General features: G+C 33.2%; 1 protein-coding gene across 1 annotated transcript in view; it reads right to left on the minus strand.

Annotated features, from left to right (window-relative positions):
* LOC111713366 (fibrillin-2) overlaps positions 1-13518 on the minus strand; it is a 30001-nt gene extending 16483 nt beyond the window's left edge. The window contains exons 1-9 of the mRNA XM_023488216.1: positions 13470-13518; positions 12000-12051; positions 11080-11188; positions 3949-4002; positions 2421-2481; positions 1176-1199; positions 1105-1113; positions 442-534; positions 259-376 (exon numbers count right to left, since the gene is read on the minus strand). Coding sequence (XP_023343984.1) covers positions 259-376; positions 442-534; positions 1105-1113; positions 1176-1199; positions 2421-2481; positions 3949-4002; positions 11080-11188; positions 12000-12044 — 513 coding nt within the window. The 5' untranslated portion in view covers positions 12045-12051; positions 13470-13518. The remainder of the gene's footprint in view (positions 1-258; positions 377-441; positions 535-1104; positions 1114-1175; positions 1200-2420; positions 2482-3948; positions 4003-11079; positions 11189-11999; positions 12052-13469) is intronic.
* Between the last annotated feature and the right edge of the window lie 4693 nt (positions 13519-18211).

An 18211-nucleotide genomic window follows, 5' to 3' on the forward strand; every position in this document is an offset into this window, starting at 1 on the left:
CACAGTATTCCTCCCCTTCAGCACAAGGATGTTCTGGAGTACACTCTACCTGACAATCTGCATCAACTGCACAGTATTCCTCCCCTTCAGAACAAGGATGTTCTGGAGTACACTATACCTGACAATCTGCATCAACTTCACAGTATTCCTCCCCTTCAGCACAAGGATGTTCTGGAGTACATTATACCTGACAATCTGCCTCAATTTCACAGTATTCCTCCCCTTCAGTGTAAGGATGGTCTGGAGTGAACTATATACCTGACAATCTGCATCAGCTTCACAGTATCCCTCCCCCTCAGCACAAGGATGGTTTGGAGTACAGGGGGGTTCACAACAATCATCTTCAGCATCCCATAGTCCACCCTCACCCCAGTTCCTGATAGATTTATTATAAGTATCTGAATTATAAATACTGAGGAAATTAGTAAAATTCGGACTTACTGCACACAATTATTGTTGCCACATTTCAGCATTCCAGTGCATTCATTGTCATTGTTGCAATCTCCTTCCCAAAGTCCGCACAGCGCTCTACCACTAATTGATCACAAGAGGTAAACTTAGTCTCCAAAACATACAGGGTTACCCATACATGATGAGACTTTAGAGAGGACAGAATTCACCCAATTTTTCAGTGTAGGCTTTCTGTTAGTTTTGCAAGACTAAAGGCAATTAAGTTTGAAGACTTATATTTCAATTTCAGCTTTAGGTCATCATTAAAGTCTCATTCTCTGTGAATAACCCTAATGAAAACGTTGTATATTAGACATTTTATAATATCAAAACAATTCTGATAAAAATGGTGCTCAATTTTTGAAATTTAAGAAACAAGTTAATAAACAGTATACCTTTAGGTGATTGTACGGTTGACAAGGGGTTTTCATTCATAAATGAATCTTAGAAATGATTATTATTAATTTGATTTATGAGATTTAAATGTATTTCTACAAAGAAAGTCTCTATCAAATTGCAAAGAAAGAAAAGAAAAAAATTTGGACCCCTGTTTTACCTCTGAATACGTTAAACATTTTGAAAAGCACAGAATTATCAGTAAAGAAAGTGAAAAACATTTTAAGTATACAAAACCATTTCAGCAATGATCCATACCTTCCAGTTCTGAAAAAAATAAAAAATTATATTGAACAAATTTTTTGTTTTGTTGATTTGTTTTCTTTTACCTTCGACAGCAACCCTCGCTGCCACTAAAAAATTTTTTTTTTTAAATATTAACAATTCTATTCTAATATTGTGGCGGCTATGAAAGTCGTCTTTCATTTGAAGAACCTCTCGCGGCAAGGATGAAGGAAGTGGGAGTTTCCAGATAGCCACAAGATATATTTATTCATATTAACTTTGTAACTTTAAAAATCAAATATAGTTAGTCGTAAGTAAATACTCGTATTATTGCTATCCGCCAAAATATATTATATCATTTATCTATAATCTAAATACATACATCTATATCATAAAACAAGACATTCGTATATGCTTATGTTCCCTATAGCCAGCCAAAATAGCTGGACCGAATTGAATGATTTTTTTTAGGGAACCCAGGGGTAACATAGGCTAAAAAATTCAAATATTTTTTTAAAAACCATTTTTATTTTTTTTTAATTCCATGGGCAATGCTGCGCCTGGCACTTCATCTAGTATTATATAAAGTATCTAGTAATATCTGTTGTTTGTCTGTTTATATCACTCATCCTAACTCGAAAACTCCTTTACCAATTTGCCTAAATTTGAATTGGGGAACCAAGGGGGACTTTCTGTTTAAAACTTTGTTGAGTTAATTGAAATGTAAAAGGAAAGATTAGTGACTAGGCAAGAGATGGAGTTCCAAAGCTATTATGTATATTGTGTATGTGTAAAGCAGTAATTTATGTTTCTTTATCTGTTTGTTTGTTTGTGTGTCCGATTATAATTCATAAACCCCTGTCTTAATTTTTTATGTTCATGTTCAAATGTGCCTTTGTTGTGAATTCCTGCGTTCAACAAAACATGATCCCAAAGGAAATTACGCTTAAGGACCATTTAATGGAGGGAAATTTGAAATGATGTGTACATTCCCTTTTACGAAAATTTCATTATTATAAAATGACTTTTGGTGTAATTTTAAGTGACCCTGGTTTTGGAAATTGGTGTGTCTGATTCAGAACAGCACTTTTTTAATCTGTTAAATGCTCAAGGATGTCTGACTTATTTTATTAGTCTACAAAAGTGTTAAAAAATAATAATATTTAATTTCTTTAAGTGGCTGAAAAAAATGTCTTTTCTATTTTAGAAAACCACTGTGGACAAATAATTGGTATTATTGTGAGACACCAGTAACGTCAGTTGAGTTTAATTAATAGAAAATACTCTTAAGAAGTTGATGCTTGGGAAAAAGCCTTTAGGAAAGTACCTAACATAGAATTAATAATTACCTGCATATAATATCCCACTCATCATAACTCCCAGCATCAATGAATATTCTTATACCATTATCTAATCAGAATATTTATTATAACATTTTTCTTTTAAGTTTGCTGGGCGGTCTTCGAACAAAAATTTTGAACTTTTTGTTGGAAAGATTGAATTTTACTTTGATGATTAAATTATCATTTTCAGACAGATCACATGCTATTTTATAAATAAAAGAAGGAAATAGCTCGCTAGAATCATGAAAAATAGAAATAGAAGAATCCTGAGAGGTGAGTAACCATGCACTAACTTAAGATGCCATTTTTTTACACTACTGGCTGCAATACTCAGCCGATTATGAAGACTGGACTACTGTCAAAAATGTCACATTCTGGATCAATAAAGCCAACAACTCCCCATTTTGTAATGCAGTGCAACTCCAATGAGAAAAAACCATTAATTCCATAGAGTGGGAAACCCTCTAAAATCAGAGAAAAGAAGGGATTTTCTATGCTTTGGGAGTTCCTACCTATTTGTTTGTTAATAAAATTGTCAAAATATGTTTTATCATAATCCAAAATCCCATTATCCAGGTAAGCCCATAGTACTTTTTAGTTTTATGCCTGTCTCAAAATAACTATTTAGGAGAAAGTTAAAAAAGCAGAAAAAGTGCCATGTTTAAGTAGATTATTATAATAGAAAATACTTATACTAAAAATCAGTCAACCCTGTGAGTAAAATTAAAAGAACTACAAATATATTTTGAAATAGAAGGTAAATAGAGCCTGCATAATTAAGAATTGCCGAAAGCTACACTGCTATAAGCATTTCTGAGAATTAATATGTAGTAACAACTTTTTACGGAATGGTTTCGTATTACATAATCTTGCCTAATTACGCCTTAATTACAAAAACTTTTGTATATGTAATAAGGACGTAATTTCGAGTAATGCTCCTGCAAAAGTGAAAGAAAGAGTTACACATAATTAAGCGTAACATAATTACAACTGGAAAGCCTCCTTCCTCTCCACCCCATCCTGACCTTAAAATAGCTTGATCAACTGTGTGCAAGGTCAGAAATTCCCGGTTGTACAACAAGAAAATCAAAACTGAAAAATTCTGGTTTTGACAAATTTTCAATTGTTTTTAAAAATTATCAGAATCAGGGACCTGTCAACAGAAGGAAAAAAGGAAGAAGATAGAAACGATGACAAGAATATGAATCAAATCAGAATTTTTCTGTATAAACTGTAGCCAATTATAAAATTAAAAATTAAAAATAATAAATTGTTAAAAAACATGCAATTTTATGTGAGCCTGATGAAAGTACTATGTGAGTTTTTACAAACCTTTTTGGTGAAATAAATTGATCTAATATCTTAAACTTTTTTTATTTCCAACTTATACACTACACCTCAAGTATTAAAAAGGTTATTTAAAGTATCAAAATATATTTTCTCTGAGAACAATCAAGTTTTTTTGAAGCAGTTGAGAAACTCTATACCACAAAGGTATATTTACAGTTAATATTTTAAAATTAGAATATTATACCTGTATCCACAAGAGTTGATAGCATTGCCCCCTCACAAGTTCCATAAACATTTCCTAAATTATTTTTTATCAATATTGTCAGATAGCATTATTATCAGTATTTTAGTTATTTTAGATTATTTTTATCTATAGCTTTGAATTTTCCTTATTTAAGTGTAAATTCCTTGATCCCCTTAGCATCTTTTTTAAATTGATCTTTTGCTCCATATATTTTCACAAGAGAAGAAACGGAACTGTATAATTTATTGATGTCTAAGTACACAGTAACAAATTACATAACATGGAAATTGCAGAAAATATTTGGTTTGGATTTCAATCTTAAAGACAACAATGTTAGTCCTCTTGTGGTATCCTCGTACCACAGAACGTGCAATAAATTGGTATCTTAAAATTCACACTTTAATGAGATTTTGCTCAAGTACTCTAACTTGTTTCATCTACCATTTGTGTAACCTGAAGACATTGCAGATCGGGTTAGTCCTATCATTCGGGCCTAACTCCTCATGCGCCGTCTATATCTTTGCAACCTGGCATTACAATACTTCAGCTATCTCCATATATAGAAATAGCCTTATATGTCTGAATGCACTTGCAAATTTAAACACCCAAGTAATAAAGTCATTCTTGCAACATATATACGTTTATTGATACATTTAATCATACACTTATAAATGCATACATAAATCACATAATAATAATATTAGCATAACATTAGCTTTAGATCCCTTGGTATTCTTAAGGTCTCTTAGCTCTATGTTTAAGCGCTATCTCAGTTAGGACACCGAGCCTAGCGTGTAGGACAGATATGACATGTAATCCATCTACTAGTCTTATATCTGTATCATTGTAGGTTCCTTGATCAACTCGTTCCTGTATGATCTGGAGCAAGTTCCATACTTGGTTCTCAAGCCGGTCCTTTAACCCTTTCCTGGTCGGGTTAGGGAATAGCCTGAACTCCTGCTCTATAGCCTTCCCTGTGTCCCATATATCAACTTTAGGGACATCAGTATGCTGTGGTGAGCTGGTGTCCCTGCTAAGGGACAATACACTCCTGAGCCCATCGTTCAACCTTGATAGGCTCTGGACTGCATCTCGGAGTACCTGTGTAGTATCCTCTTCAGCATCCTCTGGGACATCCTCAGTCACATCTTCATCCTCTGAAGCTGGGACATCATCAGGGACCACTGGTGGCTGACCAGGGCTTGCACTCCTCTTCATGGTGGTATTAAAGGTTTGGATCTTCTCAGATAGTTCACCAAGGAAGTCATACATCTCCTTCATTGTCTGAGGCAGATCTTCATCATCATGATCCTTATCTTTGTCCTCGACAACTTCCTCAGCCACGTCTTCATCCTCTGAGGCTGGAGCAGTGATGATCTGAGAGTTCCCGCTTATGAAGGTAGCAGGGTCTACTGGAACTCCTCCTCCATCTGGTTCCAGTTCCTCTAGGTAGGCAGGGTTCCACACGATGACTGGAACACGGTTCATCTTCTTCTATCTCGTCCGGAAAGGTTCTCTCTGTATGCTGTCTGTGCACTGTATATAGCACAGGTCCCTGGACGGCTATGTGCAGGGATACTTGTGTCTACTCTGCAGCGGTCCGGGATGTACTGATCTCTCTGGCGTCCTGTTGGATTCAAGGGACTGTTCACTCATATACCGAACGATCCAGAATACAACACTCTGCAAAAGGACCCTCAGTATCAGCCTCAAACTTGTTAAAGAGGATGAGGTCTATCTCAAACTGTCTGTTTTGGATTCCTGCAACTTGGCAAAGAGGAAAATCTGATAGGAGCACCTGGAACTAGATTGGGTTTATTCTTTATCAAAAGAACGAGGTGAAGCACGTTCCAGAGCTGGAGGTATCAGAGGCAGAGGTTTCAAGGCCGGAGATTACAGGGCTGGAGGTCTTCCTTGAAAGGTTTCTGCACCGGATCTGGAGGTTTCAGAGTTGGAAGTTTTGGAGCTGGAGGTCTTCCTTGACTAGGTGGACAGGACTGGTTTCAGTTGGTCATTGATACTGAGTCGGACTTTGGGGGGGGGGGGGGATATTGGCAAGGACAGATTTGGGGACAGAAAACAAATCCAGCATGGGTTGGGACCAAGTCAAGGATTAAACTTTTCCCTTCAAAACTTCAGTTAGGGGAAAAAGAATACCTGCTGCACCTTGAATGAAAGGTATGTAGAAGTTGATAATTCTTAGAAAGTGTTGCAAACCCTTTTTCTCAGAGGGACGAGGGAAGGAGGAGATCACATCAGTGTGTTTAGACAATGGAACACATCCTTCTGTTAAAACTCTCATCCCAAGTGAAGGAGCTGCAAACTCACACTTATCTGGATTTATACTAAGACCATGGAGGCGGAGTCTGTTAAGAACCTGTCAAACATGCTAAAGATGAGACTGGATATCAGGGCTGGAGATGAGTATATCATATACAAAACAATGTAGGATATCTCCAATTATTTGGTCCGTGAAGCGTTATAAAGTACATCTTGTGTTTCGTAGTCCAAAAGGCATCCTTACCCACTCAAACAGACCTAAAGGTGTGATAACCGCCGTTTTAGGATTGTCTACAGGGGCCATGGGAGCCTGGTAAAATCCCTTAGTCAATTCCAGCTTGGTGAAAATCTTGCAACCGTTCAAATAGAGTCCACAAATTGTCTGCTTGTAGGGCCTGTCTTTGGGAATTGTTAATTGACTCAGTGAGCAAGTGAGACCTAACATCAGCTGGGAGTCAGCCCATAAACAAACCTCAAAAAAAAAATTCTGGTTTTTTGTCCTTGGGAACAACATGAGCATCCTATCCATCAGCTCTAAGGGCCACTGGTCAGAGAGGAGGAAGAGACCCTGAAGGGCCTGATAATGTTGGAAATCACTTACCCAGCAAACAAAAACTCGAGTTAAAATTGAGTAAAACTCAACTTTTGCTTTCCAGAAGTGGAGTTTTAATTTAGTTTAAAAGTGGAATTTTCACCTGCAAATGTCTGGATGAAAACTCTACTTTTTACCAAGTTGGGGGTTGTAAAAACCGATGTCAACTGGATGATATCTGGATGATTTCTGGATGATTTCTGGATGATTTCTGGATGATTTCTGGAGGATTTCTGGATGATTTCTGGATGATTTTTGGATGATTTCTGGATGATATTTGGATGATATTTGGGCAATATCTGGATGATGAGAAGCGGGTTTTTAATCGAATTTCAAAGTGGAGTTTTTTTCTGCAATAGTTGTGCCATCACCCACATATCACATGGATGCATGTGGGTGATATCTGGATGATATGTGGGTGACACAGAAACTGGGATTCAAAAAGTCGAGTTTAAGTCAAGTTTATGCACCCGGATTTCAACCAGTTGGTGACTTTGTAAAACTGGGTTCCAAAAGTCGAGTTTTAGTGGAGTTTATGCAGCCAGATTTCACCCAGCTGGTTACTGGAGTTAAAAAGTTGATTTAAAGTTGAGTTTAAGTGGAGTTTAGAAGTGGGTTTTCACCCTGACTTGGTAAAAACTGGGATTCAAAAAGTCAAGTTTAAGTCAAGTTTTTTTCACCCAGATCTCACCCAGCTTGTGACTTGGTAAAAACTGGGCTTCAAAAATTCAAGTTTAAGTTGAGTTTATGCACCCAGATTTCTCCCAGTTGGTAACTGCAGTTCAAAAGTGGGGTTAAAGTTGAGTTGAAGTGAAGTTTTGAAGTGAAGTTTTGTAATCCAAGTTTTCACCCTGACGTCAAGTTTAAGTCAAGTTTTTTCACCCAGATTTCATCCAGTTGATGACTGGAGTTCAAAAATGGAGTTAACCCAACAAACAAAACACAGGTTTTCAATGAGATTAGCATAATGGCTAACTGGTTGATAATTCATGTGATTAATTCACGGCCCCTCCTTGTGTTATACATTGAATTTTGTATTGTATTTCTCAACTACCCCTTTTTGGAATACCAATCTTTTATATATATTAAGAAAGGAGCACTCTTACAATTATGAACTCTTTAACATGATTAAACTTTATTTAGACTTGAAATATCACTTTGTGATAAGAATAGTTTAAAGTTTACTGTTCAAGATGTTTGATGTAAAAGAAACAAACCAAAATGTTTAGTTTCTAAACATTTTGTAATAATTATATACATTTACACAGTATATTTTATAATTTTATTTGTATATCAGAAATTAATTATATATCCCCCCTTTGGGAGAAAAATAATTTTCTCATATAAAAATCCCGTGTTCATCTCGTGAAATAAACTCAAGTTTTCGCCGTGTAAAAACTCGGTCCTAGACCTGTGATCAAATCGTCGACATTCACCTCGCCAACACGTGAATTATCAAGGGATATTGATGGGTCACTCATGTGAAATACACCAAAAAATCTTGTGTTCTTCATGGGTTTTTGTTTGTTGGGAATGTCAAGTTTAAGTGGAGGTTAGGGCAACTATTTATCATCTAGTTGTATCATCCAGTTGTGTTTCCTGGGTAAAGTGTACATTTGAATCAAACGGCGCCGTAGAGCCTCATGAGGATTGGCAGGGGGTGATCTGACTAAATCCAGGTATTGACCGGCAACATCTTGGGGCAGTGCAGCAACATAGTGAGTGAATTTAGTACAGGAGACAGTAATCTTCTTGTTCTCAAACTGAGCTTCTGCTTGTATGATTCAAACCTCAGGGGAATTGGTCCAAAAGGTTGGTTGCTTCACAGAGATAGTCCTCAAAGGGACTGGATCCGGGGCAGCAGGAGTCTCATTCATTTATACAGCTGAAAAAGGAAAAGGAACGGACTCAAATTGCCAGAAACCTTACTATGGTGTAGGTTCGAAAAACGCTGGGACCTGGTCAGAACCACTTTTGGGTACATCAGCGAGAGTAATTTTCCTTGACAAAATTTAAAATCATCAAAAATGTAGCGACTCTATATTTTGACAAGAGAAGAAACAGAACTGTATGTATATATTGATTTCTAAGTAAACCAAGATTAATTATTACAGAAAATATTTGGTTATAATAATAATAACGTTTATTGCTAAATATCTTTTAAATTTACAAAAATTAAAAATTTAAAAAAAAAATGTATATGTAAATGTACAATACTGTTACAAATAATATTTTCTTCTATTTAGTATAACAAAAGGATATAGCTAGCATAGCTGTTTGAATGCTATATCCTGAAATAATACACATGATGGTGTGAGACCATACAACTAGTAAGGAGAAACCCAGATCAGGAGTTGGGGGGGATCAGAGACCAGGGGTTAAAGAACAACACCCACCTTGTAAAAATAGAAGATTAGAAAGAGTAGAGCTAGGACCTATTTTTACATATTTTATGAATCAAATATATCTTTTTTTAAATGCTTCTTAAAAGTATTGAAAGTTTAGATTCTCTTAAGAGTAAGACTAAGGTTATTCCATGTTTTTGGAAGAGTATAGCTAGGAAAAGAATGCAACTTCTTTTTTAATGGTACATTTAGAATATACTGCTTAGAACGGTTTTCTTGACTGAAAGGAGTGAAAAAGTGTTCAAAGGAAGATGGAATATTCCCTCTATCATATTTATACATAAAACAAAGTGAATTAAATTTGACAAGATCAGGCACTTTCAAAATTTCTAATTTTTTAAAAATAGCTCCAGTATTAGCTTTAAAGGTTTTGCAAACAATATTTCTTATGCATTTTTTTTGTATCATAAAAATTGGTCTAAGTTTAGAGGAACTTACTCCCCCCCATACTTCCAGATGCAGTAACTAATTTGGGATTTAAATAAACTATTGTAAACATATAATTTTACTTTTTCTGGAACAATGCGTTTTATTTTTGAAATTGCAAAGTTTGTACAGGATAGTTTAGAACGAATAGCATTTATATGGTGGTCCCAAGACAAATGCTCATCTAAGTAAACACCAACAAACTTAAAATATTTTTCATCGCAATCTTTTCCTATTCAGTCTACTTTACCAGAATCTATACTAAGTTCTAGGTTGCTAAAATCAACTTTCATATCTTGGTTTCTGAATAAAATATATTTGGTTTTAGATACATTAAGAGTAAGTTTATTAGCTCTGAACCAATCAGATATCTTAACAAGCTCAGTGTTTGCAGTTGAATATAGAACCTCTAAACTATTTGAAGATAATTGCAGGGTTGTATCATCTGCAAACAGAATACTTAATATAATGCTGGAAGCATTTGGAAGATCATTGATTAGAATCAAGAAAAGTAAGGGTCCCAACACAGAACCCTGTGGAACTGTAAGAATGCCGTCAAGGGTCGACCTAACACCATTTATTACCCTAAACTGTTTTCTATTTTGATGTTTATATAACAGATTAAACTTATTCATGTATTTAATCATTTGGGAGGAAGCAATCATTTCTAATAATTTGCTAAAGGTTGATAATAAGGATATTGGTCGATAATTGTTAAAATTATGGGGGTCGCCTGATTTGAAGATTGGTATAACCTTAGCTGTTTTAAGTTCCACAGGGATAAAACCCGTTTTAAATGAAAGATTAAACACGTGACTCAGGGGTTTAGCTATATCTAATATTATTTCCTTTAAAAGCTTAGAAGATAAGCAATCTGGACCAGAACTAGACTTAGATTTTAAATCAGATGTAGACTTAATAATAATTTCCTCTGTTATATTTGCAAAAACAAAGTTTTCTCTGCACTCTTCATTTAAATAATCAGTGAAATGTTTGTTAGAGTCAGGGATATTATTAGATAAATCTGGCCCAACTTGAGTAAACAATTTATTAAACCCTTGAGCCACATCCATTTCTCCATCTATTCTACTTCCATTATGCATAAAATAATTCGGTATACATTGCCTATCCTTCTCCCTCCCTATAACTGAATTAATTGTGATCCATGTTTTTTTAATATCATTATTGTATGTTTTAAATCTATCCTTGTAATATGAAGACCTTGAACTACGAAGTACATGAGTGTACAATTTATTGTACTCTCTGTACTTTGACTCATTTTCAGGAGGTTCAGGAGGTTTGAATTTAAATCTTGATGACAAAAATGTTGGTCCTCTACAGTTTATCATTAAAAAAATTATCAAATTAATTTTTTAAAAGTTCCTAAACAGTGGCCATTTAAAAAATGTATGATCTTTCAAACCAAACCTGGACTGAAGGAAGTCTGTTGGAACGAGAATGAATTACAGTTTCCAAAATGAAGGCATTTCATTCCACACTCCATCCCATCTGTTGCTGTAAGAGTCCATGTTCTATACTAGAACATTTTTTTTGTTTTAATAAAAGAAAAATTAAAATGAGGTATTTGTGACCTCAATAAAATAGTTTAGTTTCCAAAGGGATGTCATAAAGTTCGGGTTTGACGCATAGTTTTTTTTTTATTTTTATGAAATGTAATTTAGTTTAATTTTTATAGAAGGGCACAATTTTGCACTAGAAAGTAAGTAGGATTTCACAGATTTTTATTTCAGTTAAATTTTAGATACTTTATAATTTGATCATATTTTAACTTTTCTATTTCTTCTTTCACAAAAAATTCTTCTCATAAACAGAGTTTACTATATTATCTTCAAGCTTTAACACTTTAACACAACAACTTTTTTAGAAAATTCGATATATAACTTTATTGTGGATATGAAAAAATAATAACAAACTTTATAAATTATTTTTATTAAGTAATAAATTTTACAAAAAAAGCTAAGGGGGCAAATGCATAAAATAGTCACAGGGTAAAAACTTAGTTTTAATTATTGAATCAAAAATTTAAACAAAATAACTTTTGGCAGCATAATAAATTAGTTGAATGAATAGGAATGGGTGTCGCTCCTGGGAAAGGATGGATCTTTCACAGGAGCAAACAGAACAGAACGAAATGATTTAAAAAAAGTAAAAACACACCTAGAACTAAGGATTTGTCATTGTTCCTGGAGAACAAAAGTTTTTTCAAACCAAACAGACTAAACAATTTAAGAAAGTAGGATTGGATAGTTCAGAGTCTAGATCCTTAACTCTGAACTATCCAAATATGTACTCATATGATGTAGGAAAACCTGCAGCCTTTACAATACCTGGATGAATGTGCTGTATGTCATATTCATAGTTGACTTAAACATGCCGCTCCTAAATAAATCACTGTTACACCAAGGGAAAGATATATGGGAAAGGGTTTATGTAAAATAATCCGAAAATTTTTCTGGTTTACGGAATGGATACCCTAAAATTTCCAGTTTCCATTTCTTAAACTGGAAATTTTTCTGGTTATTTCTGGACAAACAAACAGACGAGTAAAGTATAAAAATAGAGTGTGAACCAGAAAACGAAAAAAGAATAGGAGGACGACTTTTCGACTCGAGTTATGACTTTAAATAGTTTAATGAACATGATACACGGCAATTATGTAGTGGACTATATGTACTAAATACAGACCAATTTAATAGTGATTTTACAAGTTACTATTTAACCTATTTGCTTTGTAACAACATCAAATAGACTTCAGGATTGCTATATATGTCTTTTTCCTTTTCACATTTAAAGGAATTCACAGTAGTATTTCTTTAACTACAGCTAAACCAAGCGCACATTCTATTTTTATGTAGATAGTGTTACTTACTGGTTTTATCTTTTACATAAGTTTAAGACGTTTTTCCGGAACCTTTTTGTGGAAAATTCCGGAATTTTCCGGAACAATATTCCGGAACAACAAAATGGAAAAAATTTATGGATCATTTCCATGTGTAAACCGTAACCCGGAATTACAGTGGAAACCCTAATTCTGTCTAGGACGGTTTTTTAACATTGTTTTTGCAAACGTGATTCCAATAGTCCAAAAAAAAAGAAAAAAGTTCGGGAATTCCGAGTTTCCAGACTGTTTTTTGAAATGTAAGCTAAAATCACAGAACAGAGATAAGAAGAGTTTAAAAACAGATTTTTGGACCATAGTTGGCTAGAACTTCTTAAGTTTTTAATATTTTTATTACGCGCTTCTCAGATTTGAACTCATTACAAAATTTCCAAGAAAATGGTTTTTAACACAAAAGCTTTTTGGCCTTACGATGGTTTTTTCAAAATTAAATTGTTATTTCTTAACCCCAGTGGGTGGTTGGCTTAATTCCACTATTGATCACCCTTACTGGATACCTAGGGTTGTTAACGTTATCATTATTTTGAAAAGATAGTTTCGTTATGAAAATTATGACGGTGAAACACAAAACAATCGTTTTTATAAAGTTTGTCTTAACGATCCTTAACAACAACCCTTTGTTAACATTTATTAACAACAACCCTTTATTAACAATGGTTAACAACAATCCTTTGTTAAGGATCGTTAACAGTGACCCTTTGTTAATGATCCTTTACAAAGAATGGAGGAGAGAGGAAATCGTTTAATGATCTTTTCAAAAACAATTAACAACCCTAAGTATAACCTCTATCCTGCAGTATGGAAACAGTACAACAAATGACGGTTTAACACTTTTTTAATTCAATTCCACTCTATAGTTATCTAATCTCTTTGGCTAATATGTTGGTTGAAACCCTACTTGAAAGTGTAAACTTTAAGTGGAAGAAGCAAGCAAAGAATGAACCACATCCCAGTCATGGTGAAGCTTGAATGAAAAACTTGAAGTTAATCATTTATTATTCATGAAAGCTGGAATCAATTTTATTTACACAGAGCTGAAAACTTTAAAATGGAATATCCTTAGTCCTCAGCGGTTACTTAATATGGAGATTAATAACAAAAGGAGAACAAGCATTATTTAATAAATTAATTATAATAATATCATTTATCTCGATATCCACAATTCAAAAGTTCCTAGCTCAGTTCTATCTACATATCACTAAACTTCAACAAACAAAAAAGAAAGGCCAACTCGTAATAAAATTATAATTAATATTTATAACATGGTATATTTACTGACTATTCAACATATAAAAGCTCTCAGCTAGAATATCCACCAGAAATTATGTTTATTTCCGCCGGAAATTTTGTTTCTTAAAGTTTAATAAAGGCTGCCGGAAACATGGTTTCCGACAAAATTTCTGGCAGTAATAATTTTTTCGACAAAAACTTTTCGATATAGAGTAAACAATTGTTATCAATAATATGTAGCGTCACTATGGTTAACAATTTAATTCATTTCATCAACAATATATTCTTTCTTTGGAATTCAGGTCTGCACTCTAGAATGGCTAAAACATAAAGTTCTACAATTTGATTAAATATATATAGATCAGGCAGTACATAATGATTTTAAAACATTTCCAAAAACAAATTGAAAAAAATTTGAAAATAACAATTGTTAACCTTTTTCATGTACTAAATCTGCTAAACAATAAATTTAAATTTAAATTTCCCCCGGCAACCAGAATTTCCGCCGGAATTTTCCACCTGTAATGTTTTCTGTAATTTAAATTGAGGGACTGTACTTGGTCAAGAAACCTTCATATCCAATCGAAAATGTGGAAGATTTTATCTATTTTCTAGAAAACTGTATATTTCTGATATTTTCAGTATGTTTTCCTCAGGCGCGCATCTAGGGGGGGGGGCCAAAACTAGATTTTTAACTTTTCACACATTATAGTTTATTAAGACAGATATTTTTCCTGTTTTGCACTAGGGTTTCTTTCCGAATTAAGCATGCTATTGAGAAGCTATTCTGAAATAAGAACAAAAAATTCCAAATTCAGGGGGGGCGAATGTCCCCCGCCCCCCCCCTGTATCCGCCCCTGACCAGAATAGATTTCTTGTTTCATTTTATATCAGACATTTAACTGAATATCCGGTTGGTAAGGTTAGTTTTTTATTGTTTAAGTATAACACACATTTTTCTTGCCCCCCCTAAAAATGTTTAGGGGGGGGCCAAACAAATTTTTCCCCCTTGCCCCCCTCTAACCAAATGTCTAGTTGCGCGCCTGGTTTTCCTGCAGTAGAAATGTTTAAACCATTGTCGTAGATTATATAATCAGACAAAGCTGTTCAGGGGTACCGTTGTGAATTGTATATACCACCTAATCCATGGGGTCAATTGCAACTACGTTTACAATTGGTTCAATTGGTTCAGCCGTTTTTGCGTTTATTGGGTACAAACAAAGAAACAGACAAACAAAGTATATATTCATTGGTAGGTTCTACATCAAAAATCTACCGTGCCAATTTTACTTCATATTTTCCCCTGAAAGGGCTTATACTGGAAAAAATATTTTAACATGTGCTGGGACTGAAAGTATGCAAATATTAATTATATTTTAGTACATAAAGGCAAATAGAATTGAACTAAAACTTATATTTTATAAGTCTTGTGAAATGAAAATTATATATTGGATACTTTAGTTTGTAAAGGCAAATATACTTTTTACACAGCTTTGCTTTAATTTGCAAAGAACTAAGTAAACTTTGAAAATCAATGAAAAATCCAAATATTTCAATATCCTGACTGGGATATTTTTGTCTAATAAAGGCAAGGGGGGGGGGGCTGTATATTCCAACCCTCCTCCCATTAGAGGCTCAGTTTGTGAGCAATGTCATTTGTAATTTTACAACCTATTTGTAAGTAAATTGTAAATTGCATATAATTCCTTGTAAATGTAAATGTTTATGGATAAATTGTACTAGTAAATGAAGGATTTGTAAATTGTAAATTGTAAATGCCTAAGCATATAATGGCAATAATTTATTATTGACTAATATAATTTGTAAATTGTAATTTGTAAATGCTCAAGTGTATAATTTCACTATTTTGTAATATGTAAATTGTGAATTGTAAATTGTAAATTGTAAATTGTAATTTGTAAATTGTAAATTGTAAATTGTAAAATGTAAATTGTAAATTCAAATTGTAAATTGTAAATTGTAAATTGTAAATTGTAAATTATAATTTGTAAATTTTGAATTGTAAATTGTAAATTATGATTGCTTTTGATCCATTACAGTATTATCTGTGAGAATATTGAGTAGATAAAGATGTATCTTCTAATTCATCAAAGTATTATCTGTGAGAATATTGAGTAGATAAAGATGTATCTTCTAATTCATCAAAGTATTATCTGTGAGAATATTGAGTAGATAAAGATGTATCTTCTGATTCATCACAGCATTATCTGTAAGAATATTGAGTAGATAAAGATGTATCTTCTGATTCATCACAGTATTATCTGTGAGAATATTGAGTAGATAAAGATGTATCTTCTGATTCATCACAGTATTATCTGTGAGAATATTGAGCTGATAAAGATGTATCTTCTGATCCATCACAGCATTATGTGTGAGAATATTGAGTAGATAAAGAAGTATCTTCTGATTCATCACAGTATTATCTGTGAGAATATTGAGCTGATAAAGATGTATCTTCTAATTTATCACAGCATTATCTGTTAGAATATTGAGTAGATAAAGATGTATCTTCTGATTCATACCATTATTATCTGTAAGAATATTGAGTAGAAAAAGATGTATCTTCTGATTCATCACAGTATTATCTGTGAGAATATTGAGCTGATAAAGATGTATCTTCTAATTCATCACAGTATTATCTGTGAGAATATTGAGTAGATAAAGATGTATCTTCTGATTCATCACAGCATTATCTGTAAGAATATTGAGTAGATAAAGATGTATCTTCTGATTCATCACAGTATTATCTGTGAGAATATTTAGTAGATAAAGATGTATCTTCTGATTCATCACAGTATTATCTGTGAGAATATTGAGTAGATAAAGATGTATCTTCTAATTCATCACAGCATTATATGTGAGAATATTGAGTAGATAAAGATGTATCTTCTGATTCATACCATTATTATCTGTAAGAATATTGAGTAGAAAAAGATGTATCTTCTGATTCATCACAGTATTATCTGTGAGAATATTGAGCTGATAAAGATGTATCTTCTAATTCATCACAGTATTATCTGTGAGAATATTGAGTAGATAAAGATGTATCTTCTGATTCATCACAGTATTATCTGTAAGAATATTGAGTAGATAAAGATGTATCTTCTAATTTATCACAGCATTATCTGTGAGAATATTGAGCTGATAAAGATGTATCTTCTAATTCATCACAGCATTATCTGTGAGAATATTGAGTAGATAAAGATGTATCTTCTGATTCATCACAGTATTATCTGTGAGAATATTTAGTAGATAAAGATGTATCTTCTGATTCATCACAGTATTATCTGTGAGAATATTGAGTAGATAAAGATGTATCTTCTAATTCATCACAGCATTATATGTGAGAATATTGAGTAGATAAAGATGTATCTTCTGATTCATCACAGCATTATCTGTGAGAATATTGAGCTTATAAAGATGTATCTTCTGATTCATCACAGTATTATTTGTGAGAATATTGAGTAGATAAAGATGTATCTTCTGATTCATCACAGTATTATCTGTAAGAATATTGAGTAGATAAAGATGTATCTTCTAATTTATCACAGCATTATCTGTGAGAATATTGAGCTGATAAAGATGTATCTTCTAATTTATCACAGCATTATCTGTGAGAATATTGAGTAGATAAAGATGTATCTTCTGATTCATCACATCATTATTTGTGAGAATATTGAGTAAATAAAGATGTATCTTCTGATTCATCACAGTATTATCTGTGAGAATATTGAGTAGATAAAGACGTATCTTCTGATTCAGCACAGCATTGTATCTGTGAGAATATTGAGTAGATAAAGATGTATCTTCTGATTCATCACATCATTATTTGTGAGAATATTGAGTAAATAAAGATGTATCTTCTGATTCATCACAGTATTATCTGTGAGAATATTGAGTAGATAAAGACGTATCTTCTGATTCAGCACAGCATTGTGAGAATATTGACAATAAAAGTAAAACTTTTAGAGAGCTGAATCTTTGCACTTGAAAACGCATAAGCGCATAGAAAAAAGGTGTGGTCCTGATTTTTTATCATGTGTCATTTTGATGCACATTTTGACAAATAAAAGAAAAGTTTTGAGAGAGATGAATCTTTGCACTTGAAAACGCATGTTTTATGATATTGTTTAATTTTAAATTTTGCGCGGTTTATTTTTTTTATAATTATCAGAGAAGATTTTTCCACAAGACTGTATACCTGTATACTCTCTGTAAACTTGTATACCCTCTGTAAACTTGTATACCCTCTGTAAACTTGTATACCCTCTGTAAACCTTTGTACTCTATAGGTTTACAGGTCAATACCCCCAATTATAGTAGTGTCATTTTTCAAGTTCCAGCCTAGCACTATACTCTACAATCAGGTGTTTACATCTATATATTCAG

The sequence above is a fragment of the Eurytemora carolleeae genome, unplaced genomic scaffold (genome assembly GCF_000591075.1).
Source record: "Eurytemora carolleeae unplaced genomic scaffold, Eaff_2.0 scaffold1083, whole genome shotgun sequence".
NCBI classification, from domain to species: domain Eukaryota; kingdom Metazoa; phylum Arthropoda; class Copepoda; order Calanoida; family Temoridae; genus Eurytemora; species Eurytemora carolleeae.